At 37.8% G+C, this 27,639-nt stretch overlaps 1 protein-coding gene across 2 annotated transcripts in view; it reads left to right on the top strand.

Annotated features, from left to right (window-relative positions):
• Positions 1-27,639, top strand: part of PDE7B (phosphodiesterase 7B) — a 475,247-nt gene that overhangs the window by 362,338 nt on the left and 85,270 nt on the right. For both annotated transcript variants that reach the window (XM_069077306.1, XM_069077305.1), the window contains one exon: positions 2,330-2,413. In XM_069077306.1, coding sequence (XP_068933407.1) covers positions 2,330-2,413 — 84 coding nt within the window. The remainder of the gene's footprint in view (positions 1-2,329; positions 2,414-27,639) is intronic.

Raw genomic sequence — 27,639 nt, 5'->3', positions numbered from 1 at the left:
ATAGATAGATAGATAGATAGATAGATAGATAGATAGATAGATAGATAGATAGATAGATAGATAGATAGATGATAGATAGATAGATAGATAGATAGATAGATAGATAGATAGATAGATAGATTGATTGATAGATAGAATTAAGAGCTTACTATGTGTCAGGCACTGTACTAAGCATTGGAGTTCCATGTACAAGCAAGGAAGACAATCCCTACCCTCAAGCAATTTATATACAATATGAACTGGGGGTCTGGGAAGAGAAGAAAAGGTAACCACATAGGGGCAAGTGAAAGTGATAGATTCTGGACAAAGGTCAGGTATAAGTGAAATGAAGAATGTACAGGTCTTTCTTACAATGATTGTCCTGTGGGGAGAGAGTCATCAATCAGGAGAAGAGATCCTCATGTTAGAGATTTTTCAAGATGGCAACATGGCTGCTGAAGAGGATGAGTCTAGAAATATTCTAATGTATTATTATATAATATAGGTACAGAGTAGAGAAGGCTAAGCAAAGAAAGTCGACTTGCCTGCCCTGTTTCTCAAATTAAATCTACAGTTGGGAGAAAGGCCTTGAGCCGATTCTGCCTCATTCTATTGGAACAACAGCAAGTATAATACTCATAAAGGGACTTTAAGCTCATCTGGAGAAAAGGTATTATGTTTGTTCTATGTGGGGAGAAATTCTTCTGCTGTACTCTGTACAGAGAGTGTATACTGGTATAGATGCATATATCTATACATGTGCATATCCTGTCATCTTCCATATAGACATACTTAGGTGTACATACATGTGTGTATATATGTGTATATTTGTGTTTATGTGTGCATATATATGCACAGGCACATATATACATGAGACAACCTCAAGTGGCTGATTGGGGCCAAACCTTGGAGTAATAAGAACCTAGATTCAGATCCTCCTCCTGACATATGCTTGCTATGTAATCTTTTTCTTACACATGGTAGACACAGTAAATGCTGGATGAATGATTACTTTTAAAACCTTACTGTTCCATGTCAGCCCTTTAAGACTTTAAGTTACACACAAATCAATGCTTTTCATTATGAAATCATAGGTCAGAAATACAAGCAATTTTCAAAGGTTAATATGATTTTCCTCCTCATTCATTAGGGCTATTTACTCAGGTTTCCCAAAAAGCCTACTTTTTCTCTTCAGAAATAAAGGTAACAGGGACTTTTCTACTTGTCCTTACCCTTTGCTTTATCCTGTTTTCCATAAGCTCTTATCTTCTTTAGGAGATGGGGTGGCTTAGTGAATCATACAGTCAGGAGGACCTGGCTGTGTGACCCTGCACACATCACTGTGTTTCAGCACCACGAGATAGCTACCTCTTTAAGATCTCGAAAGTTGCTGGTCTGCAGTGCTAAGAGTTCCCTAAACAAATGAAATCCCAAGGCCACTTCTTGTCCCTCTTTTGATTCATTATGTAAATTAGTCTATTAGCCAATACAAAGGTTTAATTATAAATCTGAAGACAATACAAATTTGAAACAAGCAAAAGTAAATTCACACTAGAGAAAAATCTGACTCTCCACTTCATGCTTTTTACTCCATCAAGATATCTATTTTTATAAGATACTTTAACAAAGAACAGTGGCGATCCTAATTTTTTTTCATTATTGGGTGCTCTACTGGTATTGCCATTGGCTTGGTTATAAGAGAGCATAAGGGGATCTGAGCAGAATTCTGGAAAGGGGGAAGGATGTCTTTTGGTGGATAGAAGACCCCTAGCTAAAACTCAATTGAGGCAGATCTACAAAAAATAATATTGTGGGCAAATGTGAACTTTAATAAAAAGTGAAAAATACAATCTACAGCACTCTTTCAGAATACTTCAGATGCATTGCCATTATGACACTACAGAGGAGTAACGTATATTATGGAGGTTTTGTAATGAACTGGAATGTTCAGGGCACACCTTCTAATATGGAGATGGTCTTTATTCTGGGATACAGTCTGATAAAGTAGAAAGACCACTGGATTTTGAGTTAAAAGACCTGGAAACAAATTGTAGCTTCACCTCTCTACTTCTCCATTTCCTCATTTACGAAAAGAGGATAATAGTATTTGTTATATTTAGCTTATGGATTGTGTGGACTGCTATCATCATTATTTGTTGGTGTCCGTTATCATCATCAAAAGTATTTAATAAATGTCTCTTTGTACTCAGCACTCTCTAGACCCTATTGGTTAGAACCTGACTTCTTTGGCCTCTGAGTTGATACCAATCACTTGATGAGTTGGAGTATCTGTGGAGTAAAAGTGGATAAACTTGGCAGCATTTTCAAACATTTATCTTCTGTTTTCTAGGAGATGTACGAGTAAGAGGTCAGACAGGGGTTCCTGCGGAACGCCGTGGCTCCTACCCATTCATTGACTTCCGCCTTCTAAACAGTGAGTAATAAACATACCTGGAAAGAAAGAGATTTTCTGTTAAAAAAAATCATAATTTTCCTCTGAACTTCAAAAATCTTCTGAAGCTTTCCATCCTTAACTTCCTTCCTTCTCTATACATCCTCCTCCCAACCCAGCCTTTAACTTTACTGTGTCTGTTTCCTAATCTGACAATAACATTACCCTATCAAATTCTTAGTTGTGTGGATTAAATAAGGTATCAAATGTCAAATTGTTTGGAAAGGTTATAATGCTGTTTAAATATAAGAGATTGCTATTATTACTTCAACTTCCTTGAACTCCTGAAGAGATTTGAGGCTATTCTTATTTTTAAAATCCTGCAGAGAAGAAATTCCATAGTTTCCTTGATAACCCATGAAACTATTTCACTAATTTAACTTCCCTGTCTGAACTAAATTCTCACATTAAGCCCATGCTTGTTTTCCACCACCATCGTGGATTTATTATATAACTCCATACTCACTCACTTCCTTCACTCTGACAATCCAGAAGTTCAACCTTCTTCCCTCTGCTCCCCATCCTACTTCTTCCTTTGGAATTTTGAAATCCTCCCTCCCCCTCTGCTTTTGATTAAGCAATTTGGTTTTCAGCTTTTCCTTCACAATTCCATCATTTGCTGGTTCCATTAGGAACTGGTTACTAATCATAGTTCTACATTTAAATATCTTCTTCCTCAAACAAACAACCTTAACTTTGAGCTTGAGGGGAGAAGTAGAAACATTTTAAGTTTTGATTTAACTTATATAAAGAAAAAGCAAAAACAATGTCTTCCCTCAAGGAGCTTAAATTCTAATGGGAGAGAATTCATATGAAAAACAGAACATACACGAATGGAAAGTAACCTTTGAGGCACTAGCAGCTGGCAGAAACAGGAAAGTACTGTGTGCACCCCAAAAACTATGTGCAACAGAAATCCTTACCCAAATAATAGAGGCTTCTCAAGGTAGGAAGCAGAAAAGAATGGTTTATTACAATGTGGAGAAAGGCCATCCTCCTGACAAATGGTGAGGGAGGAAAAGCAATTTACAAAAGTTAATGGTGAAGTTATAAAGCCCTAACATGGAATTCTCCCCCACCGCCCTTCTGGCCCTTTTCTTCCGTTGGCTAGAAGTCAGGTGCACAATCTGAGCATGGCAATCTACCTCAAGTACCAGAACAAGGAAACAGTAGAACACCCAAGGTACATTTGAGAAAGCACTTCTGTCCTTATTCAGCATATCTTATGCTGAGGTGTCACTGAGAAGAGGGGTGACTCCCTACCACTCTGAGTTTTGCGTCTTTGCAAATCATGTGATTTCTGGTGAAAGGGAACTTGGGCCTATTTCCCACAAAAAGCCTTACTAAATTTTAGAGTATAATCTGAGAAATTTTTACTTCTTTCACTCAGTACCATGTATTGGTACTTGAGCTGTGTCTTATAAGTAGCTAGGAGCATTCCAGGAATGGGGAAATAACTACTACAAAGGAATGGTAATGGGAGACAGGGTGTCGTGTGTAAAAAACAGCAATTATGACTCTCAGGGGTGGGAAACCTGTGGCCTCGAGGCCCCCATGTGGCCTTCTAGGTCCTTTGGTGCCTCCTTTTGACTTGAGTCCAAGTGGATTCAGTCAAAGGGCCACACTTGAGGACCTAAAGGTCCACATGTGGCCTTGGGGCTGTAGGATCCCCACCCCTGGACTAGATCATAGTAAGTATAGGGAAAATGAAACAAGCATGTATTAACAATATTAAGTACCGAGGTACTATACTAAGCATTTTACCAATATTATCTCATTTGATCCTCACAATAACCTTATGAGGTAGGTGCTTTTATGATGCTACTTTACAACTGAGAAAATTGAGATTGTGACTTACCCAGGGTCATACAGTTACAGATTGTGACTTACCCAGGGTCATACAGTTACTAAAGTGTCAGACTGGATTAGAACATGGGTCTTCTTGACTCCAGCCAAGCACTCTATGCTCTGTGCCACCTCGCTGCCTCCTATATGTGGAAAGGACAATAACGCAAGACTGTAAAGGTAGGAAGGAGCTGGGCTCAGTTATGAAGATTTTTAAATGTCACATTGTGGATTTTATATTTCATCCAGAAGTTAAGAGTCACTGAAATTATTAAATAGAGGAATGACATGGTCAGACCTACATTTTAGGGAAAATTATTTTAATAGGCAGCTGAATTAGAAAATGGATTTGGATCAGGAAGATACTTGAGGCAGGGAGACCAAAGAAGATTGTTGTGATAGTCCAGGAGAGAGATGTCAAGGCCTTTGGTGGGTGTATGAGTATAGAGAAGGGAATATATGTGAGAGATGTTGTAGAGAAAAAAATTACAAGATTTGTCAACTGATGAACAGATCCAGTAAGTAGAGTCCAGGATGAAATGAGGATGAGAGAGCAAGGGTACCTGGAAGGATGATAGCACCCTTGACAGTAGGAAGGAAGTTGGGAAGAGGAAAAGGATTGGCAGAAAAATGATGAATTCTGTTTTGTACATACTGAATTTGAGATGCCTGTGGGACACCCAGTTCTAAATGTTTAACCATCAGTTTGTGATAATGGATGAAACTTAGTAGAGAAACCAAGACTGCATATATAAATCTAGGAATCATTTGCATAGAAAGATCATAGAACCCACAAGAACTAAGCATAGGACCAAGGAAGAAAGTCTAGAGAGAAAGAGAAGGCCCAAGAGAAAACCTTGAGGAACACCCACAGTTAATGGGTACAATGTGGATGAAAAAGTTAATGGGGCGGCTAAGTGGCACAGTGAATAGACCACCGGCCATGGAGTCAGGAGGACCTGAGTTCAAATCCGGTTTCAGACACTTAACACAAAAAAAAACTATTCATGTGACTTTGGGCAAGCCACTTAACCCCAAATGCCCTCCAAAAATAAGAGCACATAAAAAAAAAAAGTTAATCAGGCTGGAAGGAGAACCAAGAGAGAAAGAAAATAGAGAATATCCAGGAAGATAAGGTGGTTGACAGTATCAAATGCTAAATAAAGATGAGATGAAAGATGAGAAGAAAGATGAGCAGTAAGAGCAAGCCATTAAGATTTGACAATTAAGAGATTGTTGTTAACTTTGAAGAAGGCAACTTCGGTTGAATGATGAGGTTGGAGGCCAGATTATAGAAATTTAAAAGCAAGTGAGAATAAAGGAAATGAGAAGAACTAATATAGATGGGGGGGGGGGGGAGGGGGGAGTCCCCAAGGAGAAGGGGAAGGCAGATATAGAATGAAATCTGAGAGATATGGTAATATCTAGTGAAAGATTGTTTTAAAGGATAAAAGAAATTGAGTATATTTCCAAGCAGTAAAGAAGGAACTAATTAATCGATAGGGAGAGAATGAACATTAGAGAGTAGGAGAGATGGAAAGTGTGAAGTAGTTTGCTGGAAAAGAAAGGAGGGTGTAGGATCAAGGATGTAGAGTGTTGACCTAGTCAAGAAGAAGGGCCATCTCACCATCAGAGATGAAATGAAGGAAAAGATAATAAGGGATGATAATCAGAGGAATGCGAGATGGAGAATAGAGAATAAGCTCTGAGCAAATGATTCATATGGACTGTGTTGTATACAATGACAGAAAATGGTTTTTTGGAACATAAGTTACAGGTCCACATATTTCTATCCTGTTTATCTTCAAGTGAAAAAAAATTTATCTCAGAAGCCTTACATCACTGGAACAGTCTAAGGGACCTGGAATCCATGAATAGATTTCAGAGGGTCCATGAACTTGGGTGGGGAAAAGAAATTATATCTTTATGTTCACTAACCCCTAATTAAAATCTGGCATTTCCTTTAGTTATTAATTTTAAATATATTACATATATGTGTATGCATGTGTGCATTGTGTATGTACATATGTGCATATACACATGTATATGTATCTGATTAGGAAGGAGTCAGTAGGGTTTCACCAGATTGCCATAGGATACATAACACAAAAAAGGTTAAGCCCCCTGTAGCGGCAAGCACCCCAGGGTCCCCAGGGTGTCTGCCAACACAGGTTCTTAGATCTGCTTTGATAAAGGAAAGCAACTCAAAATGGATTAACAAGCTTACTTTAATCAGTCAAACATATGTATTGTTTACCTAGTTCAGGGGAAAAAGGTCAGCACCCCGAACTTCAGAATATACAGACAGAACTATCAAGACAGAGAAACAGATCAAGTAGACAGTTACCAAACTGTCCAACCATTACATCCATACCAAATCAACATCTGGGTTTCAACATCTGGGTTTTCAAAGCTGGGGGGCTCTTAACAACGGCTTCCCAGAGTCCAGATCAAATCACAGAACATGTCTCAAAGTGAGCCCCAAAACAAAGCTACACATCAGGGCTTATATAGCCTTCTCCTGGCTCAGAGAATGTAACAACCTTATTGACTCACTGGCCAATCAAGAAGTATCTACTGAAAAACAAGCCTCCCACCCCAGGGTCCAGGTGCACTTTAGCCTAGGGGCAGGGAAGATCTTAAAAATTTACATTCCCATTACACCCCCCTGGCCTAGGGAATGACTGAAATTAACTCATTCCAAAGCCATTTGGAGGGATGAAAAAGGAGGAGGAGAGGGAAAATAAATTGACAAACACTTTGCAAACCATTTGATGTAAAACCAAGCAGTCCTCTTCCTTGTTTTCAAAATTAGCCTTATAGCACATGTAGCAGAATATACAACATGTAATACATGAAAGAATTATATAAATCCCCATAGGTACACTATGAGTAGTTGCAAAGCGCTCTGAAATTATTTTCACATTTTGAAATTTTTAAAAAATCAGTCATTGATATTTAAGTCATCTAGTTAAATATGGTGATAAAGGTAAAAGGTTATGGATAATCTTATATAAAATACATTCATGTAGTAATGTATATTTAATATTATATATAGGTATATATCCATATATCCATACATATACATATATATATATATATATATATATATTTCCTATAAGCTTTTAGAAGGCAGGCTTTGGCAATGCACATGATGACAGCCATCCAGGTTGGCCCACCAGTGATCTAATTAGCCAGTGCATACTTAACCTGTTTTCTGATTCTTCAGTTCCTTTCTCCATGCTAAATTTGAATGACATATTGAGTATGCCACAAGTAATGGAAAGTATTTATTCCACCTATTACTTGATTCTTTCACTTGCCCCATAGGATCTAAGTCCCCGTGACCCAGTTCGCTATGGGTCCCAGTACAAATAATTGCCTCTTTATGGAAGAAGTATGCCTCTGTGTTGTCTAAGGATGACGTATATGTGAAGGTACATTTGGATCTTTTTTTCTCTATGATATTTTAAACTTAATGACAGCAAGACAATGCTGTATCATCCCCAAGCACCTAACATAACAGATAATAGCAACAATAGATAGAGCACTAGTCCTGGAGTCAAGAAGACCTGAGTTCAAATCCATACTCAAACACTTACTACCTGTGTGACCCTGGGCAAAAAAGCTCTGTCTGCCCACTCATCAATAAAATAGGGATAATAATAGCACCTACTTCTCAGGGCTGTTGTGAGGATTAAATGAGATGATATTTGTTGGCCTAACACAAGGCATCACACATAGTAGGTGTTTAATAAATGCTTATTCCTTCCTTCCTAGTACAGAGGCATGTAGTACAATGCATCATTAACCTTTGGTTCTTTGTAAAGGTCTTTTCCTCCACCTAGGTTGCCCTTTCTCTTCCTCTCCAACAACTTTTGTCTCCATCACTTACAAATACCAGTTCAAAACTAAATTCTTTCAGGAAGCCATCACTGATTAACCTTACCACACTTTGATCACTCTTTCACTGCAGTTAAATGTTGATTTGGTACTGTCTTAACTCAAACTCATTCAGGAAATAGAAAGGTCTTAAGTCTTTTAAAGAGTATATTCTTTGCAATTTCAACTAGATTGTCAGGTTCTGTAGAGCAAGGAATACTATCTTCCTTCTCTACAGTTATAGTTACTCTTACTTACAATTACAGTTACCCTACAGTTGCAGTTATTTCATAGCATCTTGGACCCTGCCAATCAGTAAATGCTTAGAGTCGTAGAATCTCAGAGATGGAAAGGACTCCATAGGTCAGCCAGCTGACACCCAATCTGAGCGAAAATCCACTCTGAAACATCTCTGACAGTGGTCACCCAGCCTCTACTTTCAAGACTTCCAAAGATAGGGAATGCAATAACTCCTGAGACAGCCCACTCCAGTTAGGAAGTTTTTCCTCATATCTAATCAGAATCTGCTTCTTCACAATTTCCATTTATTGCTCCTTAATTTTTCCCTTAGTAGCCAAGAAAAATAATTCTAATTTTTGTTCTGCAATCTATCCATCCACAGTTCCCCTGCAATACATGTGTTCCAGTCCTTTTGCCAACCCAGTCATATTTCTTTCCTTGATTCCCTGGTTATAATGGCGTTTCCCTTCATATATCACTTTGTTTCATTCCCTTCTAATGCATTTGTCATGTAATACTACTTTTTAGCTATCTTTATCTCTCTTCCCCTAAACTGTAAGTTGAAGAGAGAGATTATATCTTTTAAAAACTTCATATTCTATGTAACCCCAACCTAATGTTTCGTACAGAGTAGGTGCTTAACAAATGTCAGTTGCTGGATATGCTCCAATTTCTTAAAAATCCTTCCCAAAATGTGACATCCCAAACTGACCAAAATCATACAGGTATGCCTTGATGAGTGAGGTCAATAAGACTATATCTTCCCTTGTTCTACACATGTGAGTTTTTACTAATACAGCCTAAACCTTGTTAGCTTTTTGGGCATCATGTTTGTTGTGTTGACTAATTCTAAGTATGCAGTTCATTTTTAAAGAAATTTTTTTTCATGTTGACAGGTGTTAACTGATTATGTACCCCAAAATTTTGAATGAAATGGAGTTCAAAGGCTTTCAGGTCCTAGCTATTAAGTAATGGAATTGGATGGGATTGTCTTTAAGATCTTTTCCAGATCTAAAATGTTATAGTTCTGTGATTCCAAAGTAATTTCCCAAAGTTTGGAGTTTGGTTTGGTTGTTTTTTTTTTTTTTGGAAGAAGAGGGTGGCAAAAACAGTATCTAAATCACCTGATCAGCTTCTCCAAGGCATTTTCCCCTCTTTTTCTCACTTTGATCTGCCTTTATGGCACCTTCTACCTTATTGGCAAGTTAGAAGGATAGACCGTGCATTACATGAAAAAACAATAGGTTATTTACAATGTGAATTCCATTATGTTCTACAGGGATTAGCATTCATTTAAGGAATCAGTTTGGCTTTCCATTCACCCTTTGACAATTCTGGCAAGACAGGTGTGTGTTTGTGTGTGTTGTGTGTGTGTGTGCATGAGCAGGCACATGTATGCTACTAAAAGCATCTCTTCTAGTCCCAGACAGCTATGCTTCAGCTGCATTTTATGACATCAATTCTCAATATGTGTACTGATGGACAAACCAAGTATGCTATTGCTTTCAGCTGCATAGCATAGTGTTGAACAATGGGCATTCTTCATGAACAGATGTGGACAAGCAGGGCCCAGAACTGAATAAGAGGAAAGAAGCAAGCAATCAAGAAAGCATGAAACATTTCCAAAGAACCCAAGATGTTATCTCCAACAAAAAGCCATCTCTTTAAAACCAACATTCTTCCACTGGTGCTTGCTCTATGGCTGGTGATCTTGGAATAAATCAGTCAGTCAATCAACAAGTGTTTATTAAACATCTACTATACGCCAGATATAGTGAAGGGAACTCAGGATACAAAAATGGCAAAAATGAAATAATCTCTGTCCTCGTGGGGTTTACATTCTATTGGGGGAGACAATATGTACATAAATAAAACATATACAAAATAAATGCAAAACACATGGGGGAGAGGCACTAGCAGCTAGGGGAGTAGGGAAAGCTTCACACAGAAAGTGGTGCTTAAGTAGATTCTTTTTTTAAGGAAACAAAGGATTTCTAAGCAGTGGCTGTGAGGTGGAAATGCTTTGCAGAAGTGGGAGGCAGCTAGTACAAAGTCCCAGAGATGGGAAATAAAGAGTCATGTACAATGAACAGCCAAAAGGCCAGTTTGACCAGACTCTATAATGCACTAAGGGGAGGAATGTATAAGGTTGGAAAAGTATGTTGGGGTCCTACTTGTGAAGAGCTTTAAAATACAAATAAAAGGCTCTTTCTGATCCTAAAGGTTATAAGGAGCTATTGGGGTCTAGCAAGCAGTGAAGTGTCTATAATTTAGGGATATCATTTTGACAGATATGTGGAAGATGTATTGAAGAAGGGGGAGACCAATTGGGAGGCTGTTGCAATTGTCCAAGTGAAAAGTGACAAAGGCCTGAACCAGAGAAGTGGCTGTGTGAATAAAGAAAAGGGGATAGGATAGATGCAATATACGTTATGGGGGAAGAAACGATAACATTTGGCATAAGGCTAAATCAGTCAACTAACATTAATCACCTATATTTGGCAAGTGCTAGAGATACAAAGACCTTCTTTGTAGAAATTATTGTTGAGGCGGGCAGGGACCTTCAGTTGAATGGACAACCTATAGAGCTTATCCATCAGTACATATATCTAGGACAGAAAGTACAAGTGAATAATGAGTTGAGCCCAGAATTAAATTTAGCAATGGGAATAATAAGAGATGTCATCAGAAAAAATGTATGATAGGAAAAGAAGATCCAGTGGTCATGTGGTAAGGGATACAGACGGCCCAAATGCTACATTAGCATCTTCAGCATGTCTGGAAAAAACAAGGAAGGCCTCCAGCATATTGAGTAGACCCCCCTAGAGCAAACTTATGAGAGGAATTTGAGCAACAATTATAAAGGATGGGAGGTCATGCATGTGTATAAAAGATAGGCAGGTTACTAGCTGCATCATTAGAGCTAACATCTAAACTGATGAGATTGCAGAGTCATTTAATCATTGAATACTTGGATATAAACAAGAATCACACAGGATAAGAAGGCATGGATGAGTTGTAGTATGCACTCCATGAAGCAATACCCATAGAGCACCATAGATTTAGAGCTGGAAAGATATCATCTAATTCAACATCCTAATTTTCAAATGAGGAAAATGAGGACCAGAGAAGCTAAGTGACTTTGCCAAGGTATAATAAGCAGTAAGTGACAGAGACAGGATTGAAACTTGGGATTTCTGATTCCAGATTTAGCTGCATAGTGATACAGCTTCATTAATGAAATTACCAGTTGATTAAAAATTTGATCCACCAAAGTAAGCATGATGTAATAAATGTTAAAATGTAAAGACGTGGGATAGTAGACAAAACTGCAATGGATTATTTTATAATGTGCTAAGACATTTTACAAATACAAATACAAAGCTCTATAGACAGAATGATGACTTGTGGTGGATTCCTTTATTTGTGGGCACCTTAACTCAAGTCTCATTTTAATGCCTCATCCTCTTAGGGAGATAATCTTGGGTTCCTGAAGATTATGAGGTTAGAGCACAAGATTAGGCAAGAAAAAAAATTATTTGAGTATAGGCTCTACAAAAGTGCTAGCATCTTATCTGATATAATCCCTTGGCACTCTATTAGAGATCTCCTTCCAGGCTGATGATGACCAATTTACCACTAATCTTTGGGACTGGTCATTCAACCAGTTCTGAATTCATCCTAATTGTATTCTGGCTTGAATAACTTCCTCTGGCTGTAAAAAATACTCCCAATAGAATAGAATGTAAACTCCTTGGGGGCAGGAACTTGCTAAAGACAGAGAGATAACACCAGAAGTTTGGTCATTATATAATTTTGGCCACAGAAAATCAATTAAAACCTCTTCTAAGTTCTAAAGGAGTTGTGATCTACTTGGACAGACTGAGTTCTTACATAATCACAGATTTTTGAACTAAGCAGAAAGTATTTTTAAAGGAGAAAAAAGTGTTGGAAGGAGAGCAGGAAAAAGACTTTGTTGTAGTATTGCTGAAGCAATGAATTTGTTAAGGAAACTTAGAAAGGATAAATACAATTGTCTGAAAAGTAGGTGAACTTATAGAAGGTTCTTCTTGATTTTTGATTCTCTGTCTCCTGACTTAATATAGTTGGCAACGGTGAGCAAATAATGACTATGTCGAGATGTTCCCATGGCAACCATTTGAGAGCAATTCAGAGAGATTTCTGCCTTCCCTAGGAAAGGAAGTGACATCCAAAGGAAATATTCCTGGTAGGAGCCATAGGGTTGGAGAGAATTAAAGCGCCCTTGCTTAGGGCATTAAGGGCCTAAACGTCATCAGCTACTCAGAACCAAAGAGAGGCTTTGCGTCACAGGTTAATTGACTGTTTGGCCCTCTTTGTCAATTTGTTCATCTTGGTTTCCGGAACTCTACTCTTCAAGACTTCAATTGCAAAGGGTATATTTGGCTCCATAAGTATCAGGGTAATTTTAGTAGTGCTGCAGAAGTCATTTTTCCCCTTATTGTTTTTTCTCCTTGTCAAGATATCAGGTTGTTTTTTGTTTGCTTTGTGAAGGAGAAGAGAATGGAGACCAGCTTTTTAAGAAGTATTTATCCAAGACACTTCAGAGGGAGCCCTAGCTTTTCTTTCTCCTCTTTGGAGATTCAAATAAAATTCATAGCAGAACTGTCACCCCAAAATCACTAAACACAATGCTAAATGTCAGGTGATGGGTAAAAATCCTGACTTTAGAAAAGGAGACACTGAGGAAAAGATAATGTTGTGATTTTTCTGAGTGTGAATACCTGCAAGGTTATGATAACATCACATTACAGAATTTGTAGCAAGACACAATCCATAGACAGTACAGACTTTGCCTCAACCTTTAAAGAGAGAACTACTTGGAATAATACCATCCTTAATCCCTGAAAGCTACTTTGAGCAATGCCCTCCAAAGTCTTGGTTTGGCTTTCATGTTAATGCAGTTGCCACTAAACTCCAGGTTCAGAAGTGTAATTCAATTTAATTAAACCCAGCAAACATTGATTAAATGTCTACTACATAGGAGGCCCTGGGTAAAACCCTGGGAATAGAAAAAACCAAAACCTGTCCTCAAGGAGCATTCATTCTACTGGAAGAATACAAAACATGCACCAAAAACATAATTCCATTCAACAAAAATTTGCCAAGCACCTACTATATGCAAAGCATCATATTAGGCAGTGGGTTCATAAAAATGAAGCAGTCCTACCCTCAAGGAGGGATGATTCATCACACAATAATCAAACTTCTGATGTCTCTCTGTCCTTAGCAAGTTCCTGACATCAAGGAGTTTACATTCTATTAGGGGAATCTTTTATAACCAGATGAAGACATTTGAGCCAGAGTACATTAATGAATCCAGAATTGGTTGAATGACTGGACCAAAGACTAGTTAATCAAATTAGTTTAATTAGTTAATTAGTAAATTAGTTGTTATCAACCTGGAAGGAGATCTCTAGTAAAGTATCATGCGGATTGTATCACATTAATAAAAATATAAAGGTTATACAAAAGAAAGTAATTTCAAAACACAGGAGAACTAATGGAGAGGAATTTTTTTAAAAGGCCTCACATAAGAAGTGGAATCTGAATCATGTCTTAAAAGAAAATAAAGATCCTACAAGATAAAGGTGAGAGAAGAGAAAGAGAGAGGTGAGAGAAAGAGACAGACAGAAAATGAGAAAAAGAGACAGAGACAGAGAATATTCCAGAAATGGAAGAGTCCTGTGCAACAACAGTAAAGTGGGTCAGAAAGGGAAGTAATAAGAAATAAAACTGAAAAGGTAGGAACCACATTGTGGCAGGCTGCTTGAGGCTCATTACAAACATGGAAGTATGCAGAGGAAACAGTGTAAGGAATGTCATAAAAAAAAAAAGTCAGGAAACTACAACCCACAGGGCAAATCCATATTGTATTTAAATTGCACTTTAAAATATAAAAACCACTCTTAGCTCACAGGCTATGCATAAGAAAAGGTGTTAGGCCAGATTTGGCCTTTGGGCTATAGTCTGCTCACCTTTGTCATAAGAAATGTAGGAATGAAAAAAAATTGCTGCAGTGAAATTGCAAATGTGATTGCAAATCAATGGACATCTTCTATGTTATCAAGGAAGATACACCTCCTCCCCCCAACACTTGGATCTCCTGTGACAAACTTATGGGAGGAATGGACAAGAGTTGCATAGGTTGGTAGGCATGGATGGGGGAGGCAAGTTATATCATCAGAGGGAGCAACCAAATAAATGAGATCCCAGATCTATTTGAAATGTGAGAACATGGAATTGCATATGAACCCTAGCTAAAACATAAATGTCAGCATCCTAAAATTCACAACAAAATCCTGTATTTACTCTTGTAACCTCAGTTTCAGAAGCAACAAGAGATAGGATATAGAGAGTTGGCCTCAGATGCAGGAAGACCAAAGGAACAAAACAAAGCAAAACAAAAAAGAAAGAAAACAGTGGGGAAATGAGGTGGTGCAGTGGATAGAACAATGACCCTGGAGTCAGGAGAACCTGAGTTCAAATCCGACCTCAGACACTTACTTAACTGTGTCACCCTGGGCAAGTCACTTTACCTCAATTGCCTCAAAAAAAATTTTTTTTTTAAGATTCAGGAAGACCTAGGTTCAAGTTCTGCCTCAGGGCACCTACTGTATATGTAACCCTAAAGAAGTAACTTGCCCTATTAGTTCTCTAGTCAACTTTTTTTTAAGTCTGTAAGTCAACGAGAAGGTGTTTTCATTGGAAATTCTCAAAGGGAGCATCCTGTGCCCATGAAAAAAAAAATCCTTAGCCAGTCAATAAACATTCATTAAACATCTACTTCTGTGCAAGGTCTTATGCTAAGTGCTGAGGATGCAAGGAAAGACAAAAGACAGCCCTGGCCTTTCAGGGGCTCACAGTCTAATGGGGGAGACAACATGCAACAGCTACATATGAAGAAATTAAATACAGGATAAACTGGATACATACAGCAGTAAGAAGGAGCGACTAATGAGGCTGATCACAAAAGACTTCTTAGAGAAGGTAAGATTTTATCTGTGACTTAGAGGAGGCCAAGGTGAGAAGGGAAAGGGGCGGCCAGGTGGCACAGTGAGTAGAGCACCGGCCCAGCATCGGGAGACCTGGGATCGGTTCCGGCTTCAGATACTTGGCACCCACACAAAAAATAACTGGCCATGTAACCTTGAGCAAGTTACTTAACCCCAATTGCTTTAAAAAAAAAAAAAAGATGAGAAGGGAAATTGCATGAGGGACAACTAGTATAAATAGAGTCAGGTGATAGAGTGTCTTGTTCTAGGAATATCAGGGGAGCAATGTCATTGGATTGCAAAGTGCATGGGGAGGTATGAGGAGTAAGGCTGGAAGGAAGGGGTGAAGGGTTTGAAAGGAGTGTAGTGCCTGGTTTTCCCATCCCCCAACCTCAGCCCTCCCTCAGGGAAGTGAGCAGACTACCAGGTCAGTTCCACCCTCCCCCAACGGATTTGGGCCCTTCCCTAGGCAGCACACCTCCACAGAGGTGAGTGGGCTTCTGGGTCAGGGAGACTTGGCGCCAGTGGGAATTTCCAGGTGTATACTGACCAATCACTGTTCTTGGCCTCTGCGAGTTTCTGCTTGTGTGGAATCCCTTTAAAAAACCGACATATTGTCCCTGCAGAGCACTGTCTGATCTGGGCATGACCCAGGCAGTCCCGTGGAAAATAAAGGACACTTCCAAATTTTACTCTCAGGGATCTTTTGTCTCGCTCCTTTCGGCACAGCAGGAGAAGGTTATGTGTCTTTGAATGCCAAACAGAGGATTTCATATTTGATCCTGTAGGTGATAAAAGGATATAAAATGGTCAGGCCCGTGTTTTACAAAAGTAACTTTGGAAGCTAAGTGGAAGACAGACTTAAGTCGGGAGAAACTTGAGACACAGAGACCATCCAACAGGGCAATAGCAACAATCCAGTCGTGAGGACTGGATAAAGGCCTACACCAGGGCACAGAAAAGAGAAAAGGACATAGAAAACAGAGGTTACAAAGATAAAATTGACAGAAATTGGCAATGCACTGGATATGAGGGTAAAAGAGAAAGAGAGAAGTCAAGGATAGCATTTAGGATGTGAGCCTGTGTGACTGGAAGGATGAGTAATTGGAAAGTTAGAAAGAGACAATCATTTGAGGGGAAAGAAAATGAGTTCAGTTCTGGTTATGTCGAATTTTAAATGTCTACAGAACATATAGTCTGAGATGTCCTCACTCTCTTAGGAAGGTACTCATTCAGCTCGGTCTTTGAAAGGAGTTTTCAGAAGGTGTGATATTGATCTATTTAAATCTTAGGCCAAACAGTTTGCAGATGAAGAAAGCATTGTGTTTTATGTACCAGTGGAAACCTCAAAATAATATAAAGGGCTGTATGTAACCAAGAGCTTTCATGACTCTTAAGGGTAAAATTGACATAGTTGTCAGATTTACCAACTACTTATTCTTTTTGGCAAAAACAACAAAAAAAAAAACACTAGAATTGACAGATTCCATGATGAACTATGCATTCTGTTCTATAAAATAGTTGGGGGGGAAGTAAACCCTGCCCTAAGAGGAGCTCAGTGAATTGCTACCTAAACACAGTACAACAGAAGGGTCATTCTCAAGGGCAGCAAGTCAGAATCATCCTGGGATGGAGCATTTGGGCTTTGGGAAGAGTTGGAGAATTAAAATGGAAAGTAGTACTCTCTTGATTGAAGCTACCTGGTGAGTCATTGAGCTGGAACAACTCAAGTTTTTGAAATAAAATAGGATTTGTCTTCCTCCGGGTGACTCTATTATAGTACATGCCTTGACTGAATTCATTGTTGTTTGTTTTTAAGAAAGATAGAAGGTTTTTCCTTATTTTGTCACCCTAGTTTCAGACTCTCTAGAAAAGGTAAAACACATGTATAGTGATTGGCAACCTAGCTTTAAACTAAAAGAGAAAGTCTTCTCTTTCTTATCTCTATACACACTGCTAGCTGAGAGTAAAATTAGGAAGGTAAAGTTATCCTTCCAACTAGCAAGGCAAATTACCTAGGGGCACTATTGCAATTCATCACTTACGAATAACCTTGGCAGTGGGGGAGGGACATCAGGATAAGGTGGTACCAACGACTGAGGAAGCCCCACTGGAGGGGTGATTGCTGTCATTACATCTAACAGCAGCAAAAGGTCTAAGGCAAAGTGTTGGGGTTTTTTAACAATCATTTATTAAGCACCCATTATGTGCCAGACCCTCTACCATGTATACTTTACAAATATTATTTCATTTGATCCTCACAATAATTCTGGGAGGTAGGTGCTATTATGATCTCCATTTTATAGATAAGGAAACTGAGGCATACAGAGGTTAAATGATTTGCCCAAGCTTGCACACAACTAATAAGTGTCTGAAGCTGAATTTGAACTTGGGTCTTCATAATTACAAGTCCAGAGCTCTAACCACTGCACCACCTAGCTACCTCTTTTAAATCTTTCCAATTAAAAAGTCCATTTTAAGATATAGGCACCCATAAGTCAGGACCACTTTCAGACATCCAGCTCCTGCTTATAGCCTGCCAGCAGTATACTTGGATTGTAATTGAATGGCATATGGTTATGATTTGAGGGAAAGGGCATGTGAGGCTATGACCTCCGGTTTTTATGGCATCGTGGTTTTCACTGAAGTTGCTAAGGACTAGGATCCCCATGGAAAAAGTCAGAAAACTTGTGATCAGAAGCTCTACTCCTGGCATTGTAACTCCTAGCTATGTGATAGTAGTTATCTTCTATACCCATTTCATTAGCTATGAAATAGGAATAATAATGATTATACCAGCTACCTCATAAGGCTGCTGTGAGGGTTAGATGAAAAGCACATAATAATGAGAGCTATTTTTCTGTTCAATGAATCTAATGTCTAATCATGTTGTACCAGAAACTTTCAAGGTTCCTAAAGTCTTGTGCCCACAGAGTTCAGGTCTGTGTAGATCAGCTTGGTTTAGGGGGAAAAAATCCTTGGATATAGAATCAGGGGATATGATTTCAACTTTCCAAGTCTGTTGCTTACTACATTTGTTGATCTCAGACAAATTCCCCTGATCTCTCTAGGCTTCACTTTCCTCATCTATAAAATCAGTAGTTTTCAACTAAAAGATTTGGATGCTAGGGTGGAAACAATGGGAACCTTGGGAAGAAGTATTCATGGCATGTTAGTGTATGTGACAGAGCAGAAGAAAGCTTTTCAGTTTGACATAGACCCTAGTTTGAGCAGAGTCGATTTTAAAAGGTTCAGAGAAAGGATAGGTAACTAAAAAATGAAGTAAAAAATCTATAGTGGACATCAGCACAGGAGGAATGGGAAGCTCTCAGGAATGATATTTTGAAGTCATAGAGAGAAATAATGCCACTGAGGAGGAAAAGCGGGAGTTGTCTAAATGAAATAGATAAGAAAATGATATGGGACACATTTTATCTCTCCGAGATTTTTGAAAGACACGTACAGAAGATGAAAGCAGGACATGTAATAGAGATGAGTACAAAAATATGACCCAATCCTGCAAGAACAGTTCAGGAGGGCGAAAACTCAGAACAATCTAAGACTGAGAGGGAAAGCTAAAGACAACTAAAAGGATAGTTTTTAGCTATATTGGAGAAAAGAGGATAAAAGAAGGGATGGGATGACAGCCCAGGGTGAATGGGACTATGGTTAAGTGATGATGAAGAGTAGGTAGAGCCACTCAACATTTACTTTGCATCTGTATTCTTTACAAAGAGAATGGTCTTTGGACTGGAAAAGATGGAGGAAATGGCTAATAGAAAATTGATCTACCCAAGATATTTAGGAAAATAATAAGAGAGCATCTCACCCCCTTTGATGAACTTAAGTCACCAGTTCAATTGTTGAGCCACTGACAATGACCTTTGAAACATCAGGAGAACAGTAGAAATGCTACAGTATAGTAGGCAGGCAAATATTGTCTTAATTTTCAAAAAAGGGAAGACATTATTACATTTGGATAGCTCTTATTGTTAGGATATTCCTAACAATAAGAGCTATCCAAATGTAATAATAATAATAATAGCTAACATATAGTACTTGGAGGTTTGCAAAGTATTTTTTGAATATTATCTCATTTGATCCTTACAACCTGGTAAGGTAGGTGCTATTATCTACTTTACAGATAAGGAAATTGAGACTGAGAGAAGTTATATTATCTGTTTAAAATCCCATAGCTAATAAGTGTTTGAGGTAGGATTCAAATTCATTCCTTCCTCATACCAAGTCTTGCGCTCCATCTGCTACAGCATGCTGCCTAAAGATAGAATGCCTAAGGAGGTCACCGGTTATCCCCTCACTGAAGACCTTCCAAGTTGAAAGTGGAGAACTACTTGTCCATTAGATAGGATTCTTTTTCAAGCACAGATATAGATAGACTTCGAGGTCCCTCCAAAAGGAGATTTTGTATTTCCTTGATCTCTAAAGATCCTTTCATATTCTAAATCATATACTATCCTAGGTCCTACCACGTTGAAAAGGCTTTGAATTTGAAATGCCATTAGTATAAACTTGTCCAAGAACCAGAAAAAGTTTGAAAAATGTTCATCATCACAGGGTTGACCATTGGGATTTTTTCAACTACATCAGTTCATGAAGACTGTCTTTTAAGGTATAGAAAGGTTGTTATCTGAATCAGTGGAAGGAATATACGCACGAATAAAATCATGAATCCTCTGAAATTAAGTATTAGTAACCTTTACCTTCCAAAGTACAGTTAACTCCAGTCATTTCTATCTCTAATTCTGCAGTATCTCTGTTCTCCTCTTGACTCCAAGGCCACCATATTACCTGAGGTTGGTATTGCCAGGGTTTTCCACCTCCCTATACTGCTTCAGTAGCCTCAGTGCTATGCTTTGGGGATAGGAGAGAATCCCATCTCTTCCCCAAGTTCTGGAGTATCTTTCAACATGCCCTGGAGTAAATAATAAAACTGGGTTTCCATGTTAGAGTTATAACATAGCCAAGGTGGAAATAGTAACTCTTCATCCAGACATTTCAATTATTCATCAGCAACAGCCAGAAAATGTCACTAAGCCCCATCAAAGAAAAGAGCCTAAATTCAGTAAGAAATTAGATCAAATGATGAAAATCTTCCTAAATAAGGGTGGCTAGGTGGCACAGTGAATAGAGTACTGGCCCTGGAGTCAGGCGGACCTGAGTTAAAATACAGCCTCAGACACTTGACACAATTACTAGCCATGTGACTTTGGGCAAGTCACTTAACCTCAATTGCCTTCCCCCAAAAAAGAAGCAAAAAAAAAAAAAAGAATTTTAGGGGCTACCTGGTGGCACAGTGAGTAAGAATGCTGGCCCCGGAGTCAAGAGACCCGGGATTGGTTCTGACCTCAGATACTTAGCACCCACACAAAAATAACTGGCCATGTAACCTTGAGCAAGTTACTTAACCCCAATTGCTTTAAAAATAAAAAATAAATTAAAAAGAAATAAAAAGAAAAAAGAAAATCTTCCTAAATATAACAAGTAATGAAAATAGAATCTTATTCCCTGGAGATTGTCAAAGTTAGAACAGCTATATCTGTCCTGTGTGGTTTATGTAATGTCTTACCTGTAGAGGCAAAAGGAAAAAAATTAGAAAATGGATTCCACATATATGCTGAAGTGTATACGTATATTTATTTCCCCTTCCCCTCCCATACTCTAGTCCACCAAAAGGCAGCCACCTTCCTGAAAGAAGACAGACCAGGATCACCTGCTGCCAGTGAGGAGAGTCACGTGCTTTTCCCTTCCCTAGTCCTCATTGCATGTTGACCTATTCTCAACAGGCACAAGGATGGAAGCCCACTCTCAGCTGGATGCTAACTCATATATCTCTACCTCTGCTACAGGTATCCCAGATTCTCACTCTAATCCTTGGACACATTACTCTCTCGGTAGGGGACCCACAAGGTCCCCCAGGACTCTAATACTTTCCCTGCTCTGCTCCTTTCCCTGGTCTCTTCTCCTGCCATGCAATAAATATGAATGTGAATCCTTTTTGATGTGTTATCTCCCCCACCAAAACATGAGCTCCTTGAGAACAGGGACTGTCATGATTTTCTCTTTGTATCTCAGCACTTAGCCCAGTGCTTTGCACTTAGTAAGTATCTATAAATACTTGTTCCTATTCCATTCCATAAAAAAAAGGCTATAAAAATTTACGACTTCTCACCCTTTATTATTGCTCCTTAGGCAAAATGGTGGAATGTAGATTAAGTTTTATCTTCAATACTCTCCTAATTCTTCTTTTGGAACTCTTCCCTACATTATCAGGATCCAATGCTTTTGTAGTACCTACAAATAGACTTTTGTATTTCAACAACCTTACTTTCATGGAGTCACAGACTCTTCAAATGGGAAGGGACATTAGAGGCTACCCAGTCCACCCTATACCCATACAAGAATCCTTACTACAACATATCTTAGCTCCTCTCCTCCTAAATCTGAGCTCAGCTGATTGTCTACTATGCAAATCAAAGACATATGTAAATGAACTGTCTATCCAACTGTCTATCTACCTATCATAATCTGAGTAATATATACATATTCTACATGTGTGGATCTCTCATCATATTGTTTTATCCATGCACAGATGACTAAGATGACCCATTTTGACTGGTCATGGATCTCACAGAGATGACCTTGTAATATACCAAGGGCTCAATGTGATCAATATCATGCCATCTACAAAAAAAAAAAAAAAAGAGCATTTGGAGAAGCTCACCATCCCTAGAGGATTTCTTTGCCACTTGAACTTTTCCCAGGAAGTGGCAAAAGCCTTTAGCTATGTGTCCCTGTTTTGGTCCATGCCTTACTTAATTTGATAAAGGGTCATTTGGGGAAAATTGTGCAGTAGGATCTATCAAGGAATCTTACATGATTTTAGCATGCATAGGACATACCACGTTTGAGATGAGTCTTTAAAGATCCTTTTCACTCTTTTAAGTGTCTTCTAACAAGTCAAGACCAAGAGTTTGGCTCCTCCTCGTGTTGGTGGTCATTCTTTCCAGTGCAGAAATTGCCCTTACAATTTGTCATTGACTCAATATGACACAATTGTAATCCCAAAAGGGACATATCCAGCCTTGTGTCTCCTGTTCTCAAGAGATAAAAGAGAAGAGACAGTCACAGTCACAAAACCTGGTTTAGGCTTGCCCAAGTCTACACATGAACTTTAGTTACCGTGTGTGTAGTTGGCAATTAGTCTATACTCACCTTCTCCCCAATACATCTCCAAAGTTAGACAATGAAGAGTATTAACACAATGTGCAAATGAGTAGAGAAGTATGAGGTTAAGAGTGGATCAGTCCTTTTTAAAGATCCACTGAGTCTGATTTTCTTCCTGCTCAGCAGACAATAGGGGATTGCCCTATCATTTCTTTCTTATCAAGAACTCACCTGATATATGCATAGACCTTTCTCAAAATAAAATTTTACAGACGAAAAAGCAAGAATATGGATCACTACTTACTGATTCCATCTCTGTTTTATTTTTTGTGTGAATATTGTCTGTAATTTTTTTATTTTCTTTCATTATTTCTATTTATTTGTATTCATTTGTTTTATTTATATTATTTTTTATTCTTTCTTTGGGATTTTTATGATTTCCTTTGAGATTTGGGATTTTTGAAATATCTTTAAAATCCCTGAGTGCCTTTACTTTTTTTTCTTTTTTACCTCCAGTATAAATTTTCTCCAGCCACTTTTCCTGACTTCATTTTCTTTAGTAGCTTCTCTTTTATCACATGTTGGGTACTGAGGTATAAGAGGACAAATGTGGTGGCTCTAATGTTATCAATATTAAGAATATATACTCCAGTAAAAACTGACAAATCTGTGACCCTTTGCCTCTTTGTCCTCTGTCAAGTTTCATCTATAAATGTTCTGGAGAAAAGTTATTTTGGTTGAGTCTAACACCAAGTTTTATGGTGTAATGGATAGAGAACTATCCTCAGAGACAGGGAGACCTGACTTTAAGTCCCACATCTGACACATACCAGTTCTATGAGCCTAGACAAATCATTTAATCTTTTAATGTTTTGAGTAGTTCTCTAAAACAATAAAATACAATAAAGTTACCAGCATGAATTAGGGTTTTCTCATCCAGGAGCTCCTTATACCTATGAAATCAGAGGTTTAATTCTTCTATTTTGTTTTGTTCTCTACTGCTTTTTATGTTTTGTGAGATGATCTTCCATCATCCTCTTACATAATATTTTACAAATGAGAATACAGATTCTAAACTCATTTCCTTTCTTTGACTAACACGTTTTTCCATTTGACTAAGAGATCATAAATCTAATAGATGAAGTAGTTTCTGAGGTCTTTGGGGCCTTTGTGGTGGCAATGAATTTTTTAATATGTAAAATAAATGTCTCAAGAAATTATGATAATCTGAGTTATTGATTTCCCATATTTTCAGAATCAACAGTTTATTTAAGCAGGTCAGGTTGAAAACATTGTAAATGCATGCAGAGTTTTCCTTTTTTTTTTTTTTTACTAATTCACTTTTAATTATGACCCATGATCTGATTGTTGTTGCTGTTCTTGTTCAGTCATTTCAGTCCTGTCCAACTCTTCATGACTTAATTTGGAGTTTTCTTGGCAAAGATGCTAGAGTCGTTTGCCATTTCCTTCTCCAGCTCATTTTATAGATGAGGAAACTGAGGCAAACATGTTTAAGTGACTTTCCCAGGGTCACACAGCTAGTAAGTGTCTGAGGCAAGATTTGGACTCTGGAAGATGTCCTTTCTTATCTATTAAGATGAGGTAATTGTTTGTCATGTTGTTTGATGTTTATCATGTTCTACACCTTCCAACTCTCTTCTTGAATAAAATATCTGACCAGCAGACATGAAATTTTTGGCCTTCAGTATCTTTCATTGCTTAATCTCAAAATACATTTTCCAAAATATGTTTCACTATGCTCTCTTCTGCCTAAATCATTCATTTAAATAATGGAATATTAAGGTATTTATTGACTTATTTTGGAAGAGGATTTTGCCAAGTAGCTACAGTTGTCTTTATGGTGTTCCCCTCATAATGAACACTCCAAGGAGAGATGATCCTACATCCCATGAAATGGCACTGCCTGCCCTTAGATGTATTTTCAAACTAACTCCAATTCCTTTATTCACAATTTCAAGGAGAATCTAGAAACCAACTCTACCATCTAGCTATAGCTCTTTTTTGTCCTCTCCTTTTATTTATAGCAAGAATATCCCTTTGAATGTATTTTAGTTCAGGAATAAATCAACAATGTCATACCTAGAATACCAATAATTATAGCCATATTTGCAAATGGTCTAAACCTCTTTCTTACCATGCTCTGACCTTTTTCTCTGAAGCTACTTAAGCATCATAGTAGAAGCAAAAGGAGGGTGTGCATGTGAAACCTATTGTCAATTTGTATATCTTTAGCTCTTCAATGGGTCAATGAGGACAAAGACTTTATATCATTTACTGGCCAATCTCGTGGTAAAGTTCCTCCCTGTGCTTACATGGAGTGACTCAGGCAGTCAGTCAGTAAACACTTATTTAGTGCCTACTATGTGCCAGTCACTGTGTTTTAAGCACTAGGAATACAAAGAAAAGCCAAAGACAGTCTCTACCCTTCAGAATCTCTCACAATCTAATAAGTAAGACATCATGCAAGAAGCTATGTAAGCAGGCAATTTATATGGAGGATAAATAGGAAACACTAGAATGAAATTGGATTGGGAAAGGCTTCCTGAAGACAGGCTGTTGCTGAGGATATCCCTAAAGTCTTTCTGTGTTATTAGGACCTATTAGAGTTTTGCTCTGCTGCCATGACCTTTGAGAATCCAAGATCACTTCCAACACTCCACTGAGGTATCAAATAGACTTTTTAGTCATATCTATACACATATAATCAATCATATATTAATACATAAAAGCATGTATTATGCCATGTGGGAAATGGAGTATTAAAGCAAGGGAATTTTTTGACAAGAATTTTTTTAAATCACAAGTGACTATATATAAAAACATGTATGGACATATCTGTTATATGTGTATCTGTATATATCCTATATATCACATATACCTATATATACATATATGTATATTTATTGTTGGTTCCTTTCAGTTATATCTGACTTACTGTGACTCAATTTAAGGTTTTCTTAGCAAGGATACTGGAGTGGTTTTTGCTATGTCCTTCTCCAGATCATTTTATAGATGAGGAAACTGAGGCAATGGGAGTTAACTGATTTGCCCAGAATCATACCACTAATAAGTGTCTGAGGCTGGCAGGTCATCCTGACTCCAGGGCTGGTGCTTTATCCATTGTGTCACCTAGCTGCCTATATATAAATATATATATATATATATATTCACATATATATATTCATATATACGCATATATAAATACATACACACACACATATATATACACACTCTTATACATATAGGTATATATATACCTATACAGAATGCATGTTTTGTTTAGTAAAAATCATGCTCAACATTTTGCACAAACTGTAACACTGGAATTTTTCTTTTTGGAATATCTTTAGATTATACAATTTTTCTTTTTGTTTTGAAATCTATTCAATTTTATTACATTAATGTTTCTATAATTTAATGAAAAGAAGGTATGAGTATTTCCTGACATATTTGAAGGGGCTTGGGATTTTACTACACTTCAGCTGCTTTTTTGCAACATTACTACTGCTTGGGCAGAATGTGCCAAATGACAAATTGCTCATTTTGTCACCTGATATTCTCTTCTTTGATTTTTAAAAATGGGAAAGAGTGCTCTGCTCACTCTGAGGAGACTTTTCAGCTACAGCAAAGAAAGGAATAGTGCAAGGGAAACACTAACATGAGAAGTAAAGTAAAATTTGCTTTTGTTACAGGTTACTTAAATTTTCCTCAAGGGGGAGGTGATTGTTTCCCATCACGCCCACAGTTTTCATCCACCAGCATGTATTCATGTGCAGCAGTTTAAAAAATAACCCACTGGGTATGCACCAGCAGATCCTTTGTCTGAATAGAATGAGCTATGGGTGCTGAAAATGAAGTTTTGGTCATAGGCAAGAGAATGTTGTTTACCAGGCAGGATTAAAACCAGAATGGAAGTTCTCAAGTTGGTTGTCTGCCAAGGACTATGTGCTATGTCTCACACTGACTGTCTGTGCTCTGGAGATGAAAAATCTCCAGGAGAGCAGAGAACCACAGAATGTCAGAGTTGGGAGAAACCTTAAAGCTTCTCTCATTCAGTATCCTTCTTTTACATGGGAGGGAACTGGAGCCCAAAGAGATGAAAAGATTTATCCAAAGTCATCAAATAAGGTAGGGGTAGAGCTAGGCACCTAAAAGCTAATGCTGCTTTGCTTTGCCTTTAAACACAGGAAACAAGGAATCACCTTTGCGTTCAATCCAGTATTATAGAGGAGCACTCATTCATTTATCCTTTAATTCATTCAACTATTCATTCAATAAACATTAACTCTGCCTATCTTTTGCACAAAGCACTGTTCATGGTACTGAGGATACAAAGACACAGTTCACCTTTCTGGCAGCCTGTGTTGCCATAAGGCATATGAAATGCACATGCATGTGTGTACACACACACATACACACATGCATACAACTTTGAATATGAAATAGCCATTACTCTAAACTTGTGCTCTAACATTTACTTAATACTTTAAGTATTATATTTTATATTTTTTATATAATTAAAATATAACATAAATATTATATTTTATAAAGCACTTCACCTACATTATTTTCTTTGATCCTCACAAAAGCCTTGTGAGATATGCGCTATTATGATACGCACTTTACAGATGAGGAAATTGAGGCTGAGAGATTGTGTTAAATAACTTGTCCACTGTCACACAGTTGGTAAGAGTCATTATGAACATCAAATAATATGAAGTACAGGAGAGGACTTAGAAAAATATGAAGCTCTATTCAAATATAAAATAAAATAGATTTAATAAATATAGTGTCATTAATCCTTTTCTGGTTTTTGTATATTTAACTCTTTTAGAATACCATTTTGCTTTAAAGTATAAGTTATTTCAAAACATCAAAGAGAATATAGATTCTATACTTACAATACATGTCTAGAAAAATGGCTCATTCCATCAGTTAAAAGTATCATAGTTATGTGTCAAATTGATTCCTAAATTATTTGTAGCACTTTGAGATTTGCGA

Source organism: Petaurus breviceps, unplaced genomic scaffold (assembly GCF_028583685.1).
Source record: "Petaurus breviceps papuanus isolate PSGF00001 unplaced genomic scaffold, PetGlider_PUasm1.0 90977, whole genome shotgun sequence".
NCBI classification, from domain to species: domain Eukaryota; kingdom Metazoa; phylum Chordata; class Mammalia; order Diprotodontia; family Petauridae; genus Petaurus; species Petaurus breviceps.
This window is presented reverse-complemented; position numbering and strand designations above follow the sequence as displayed.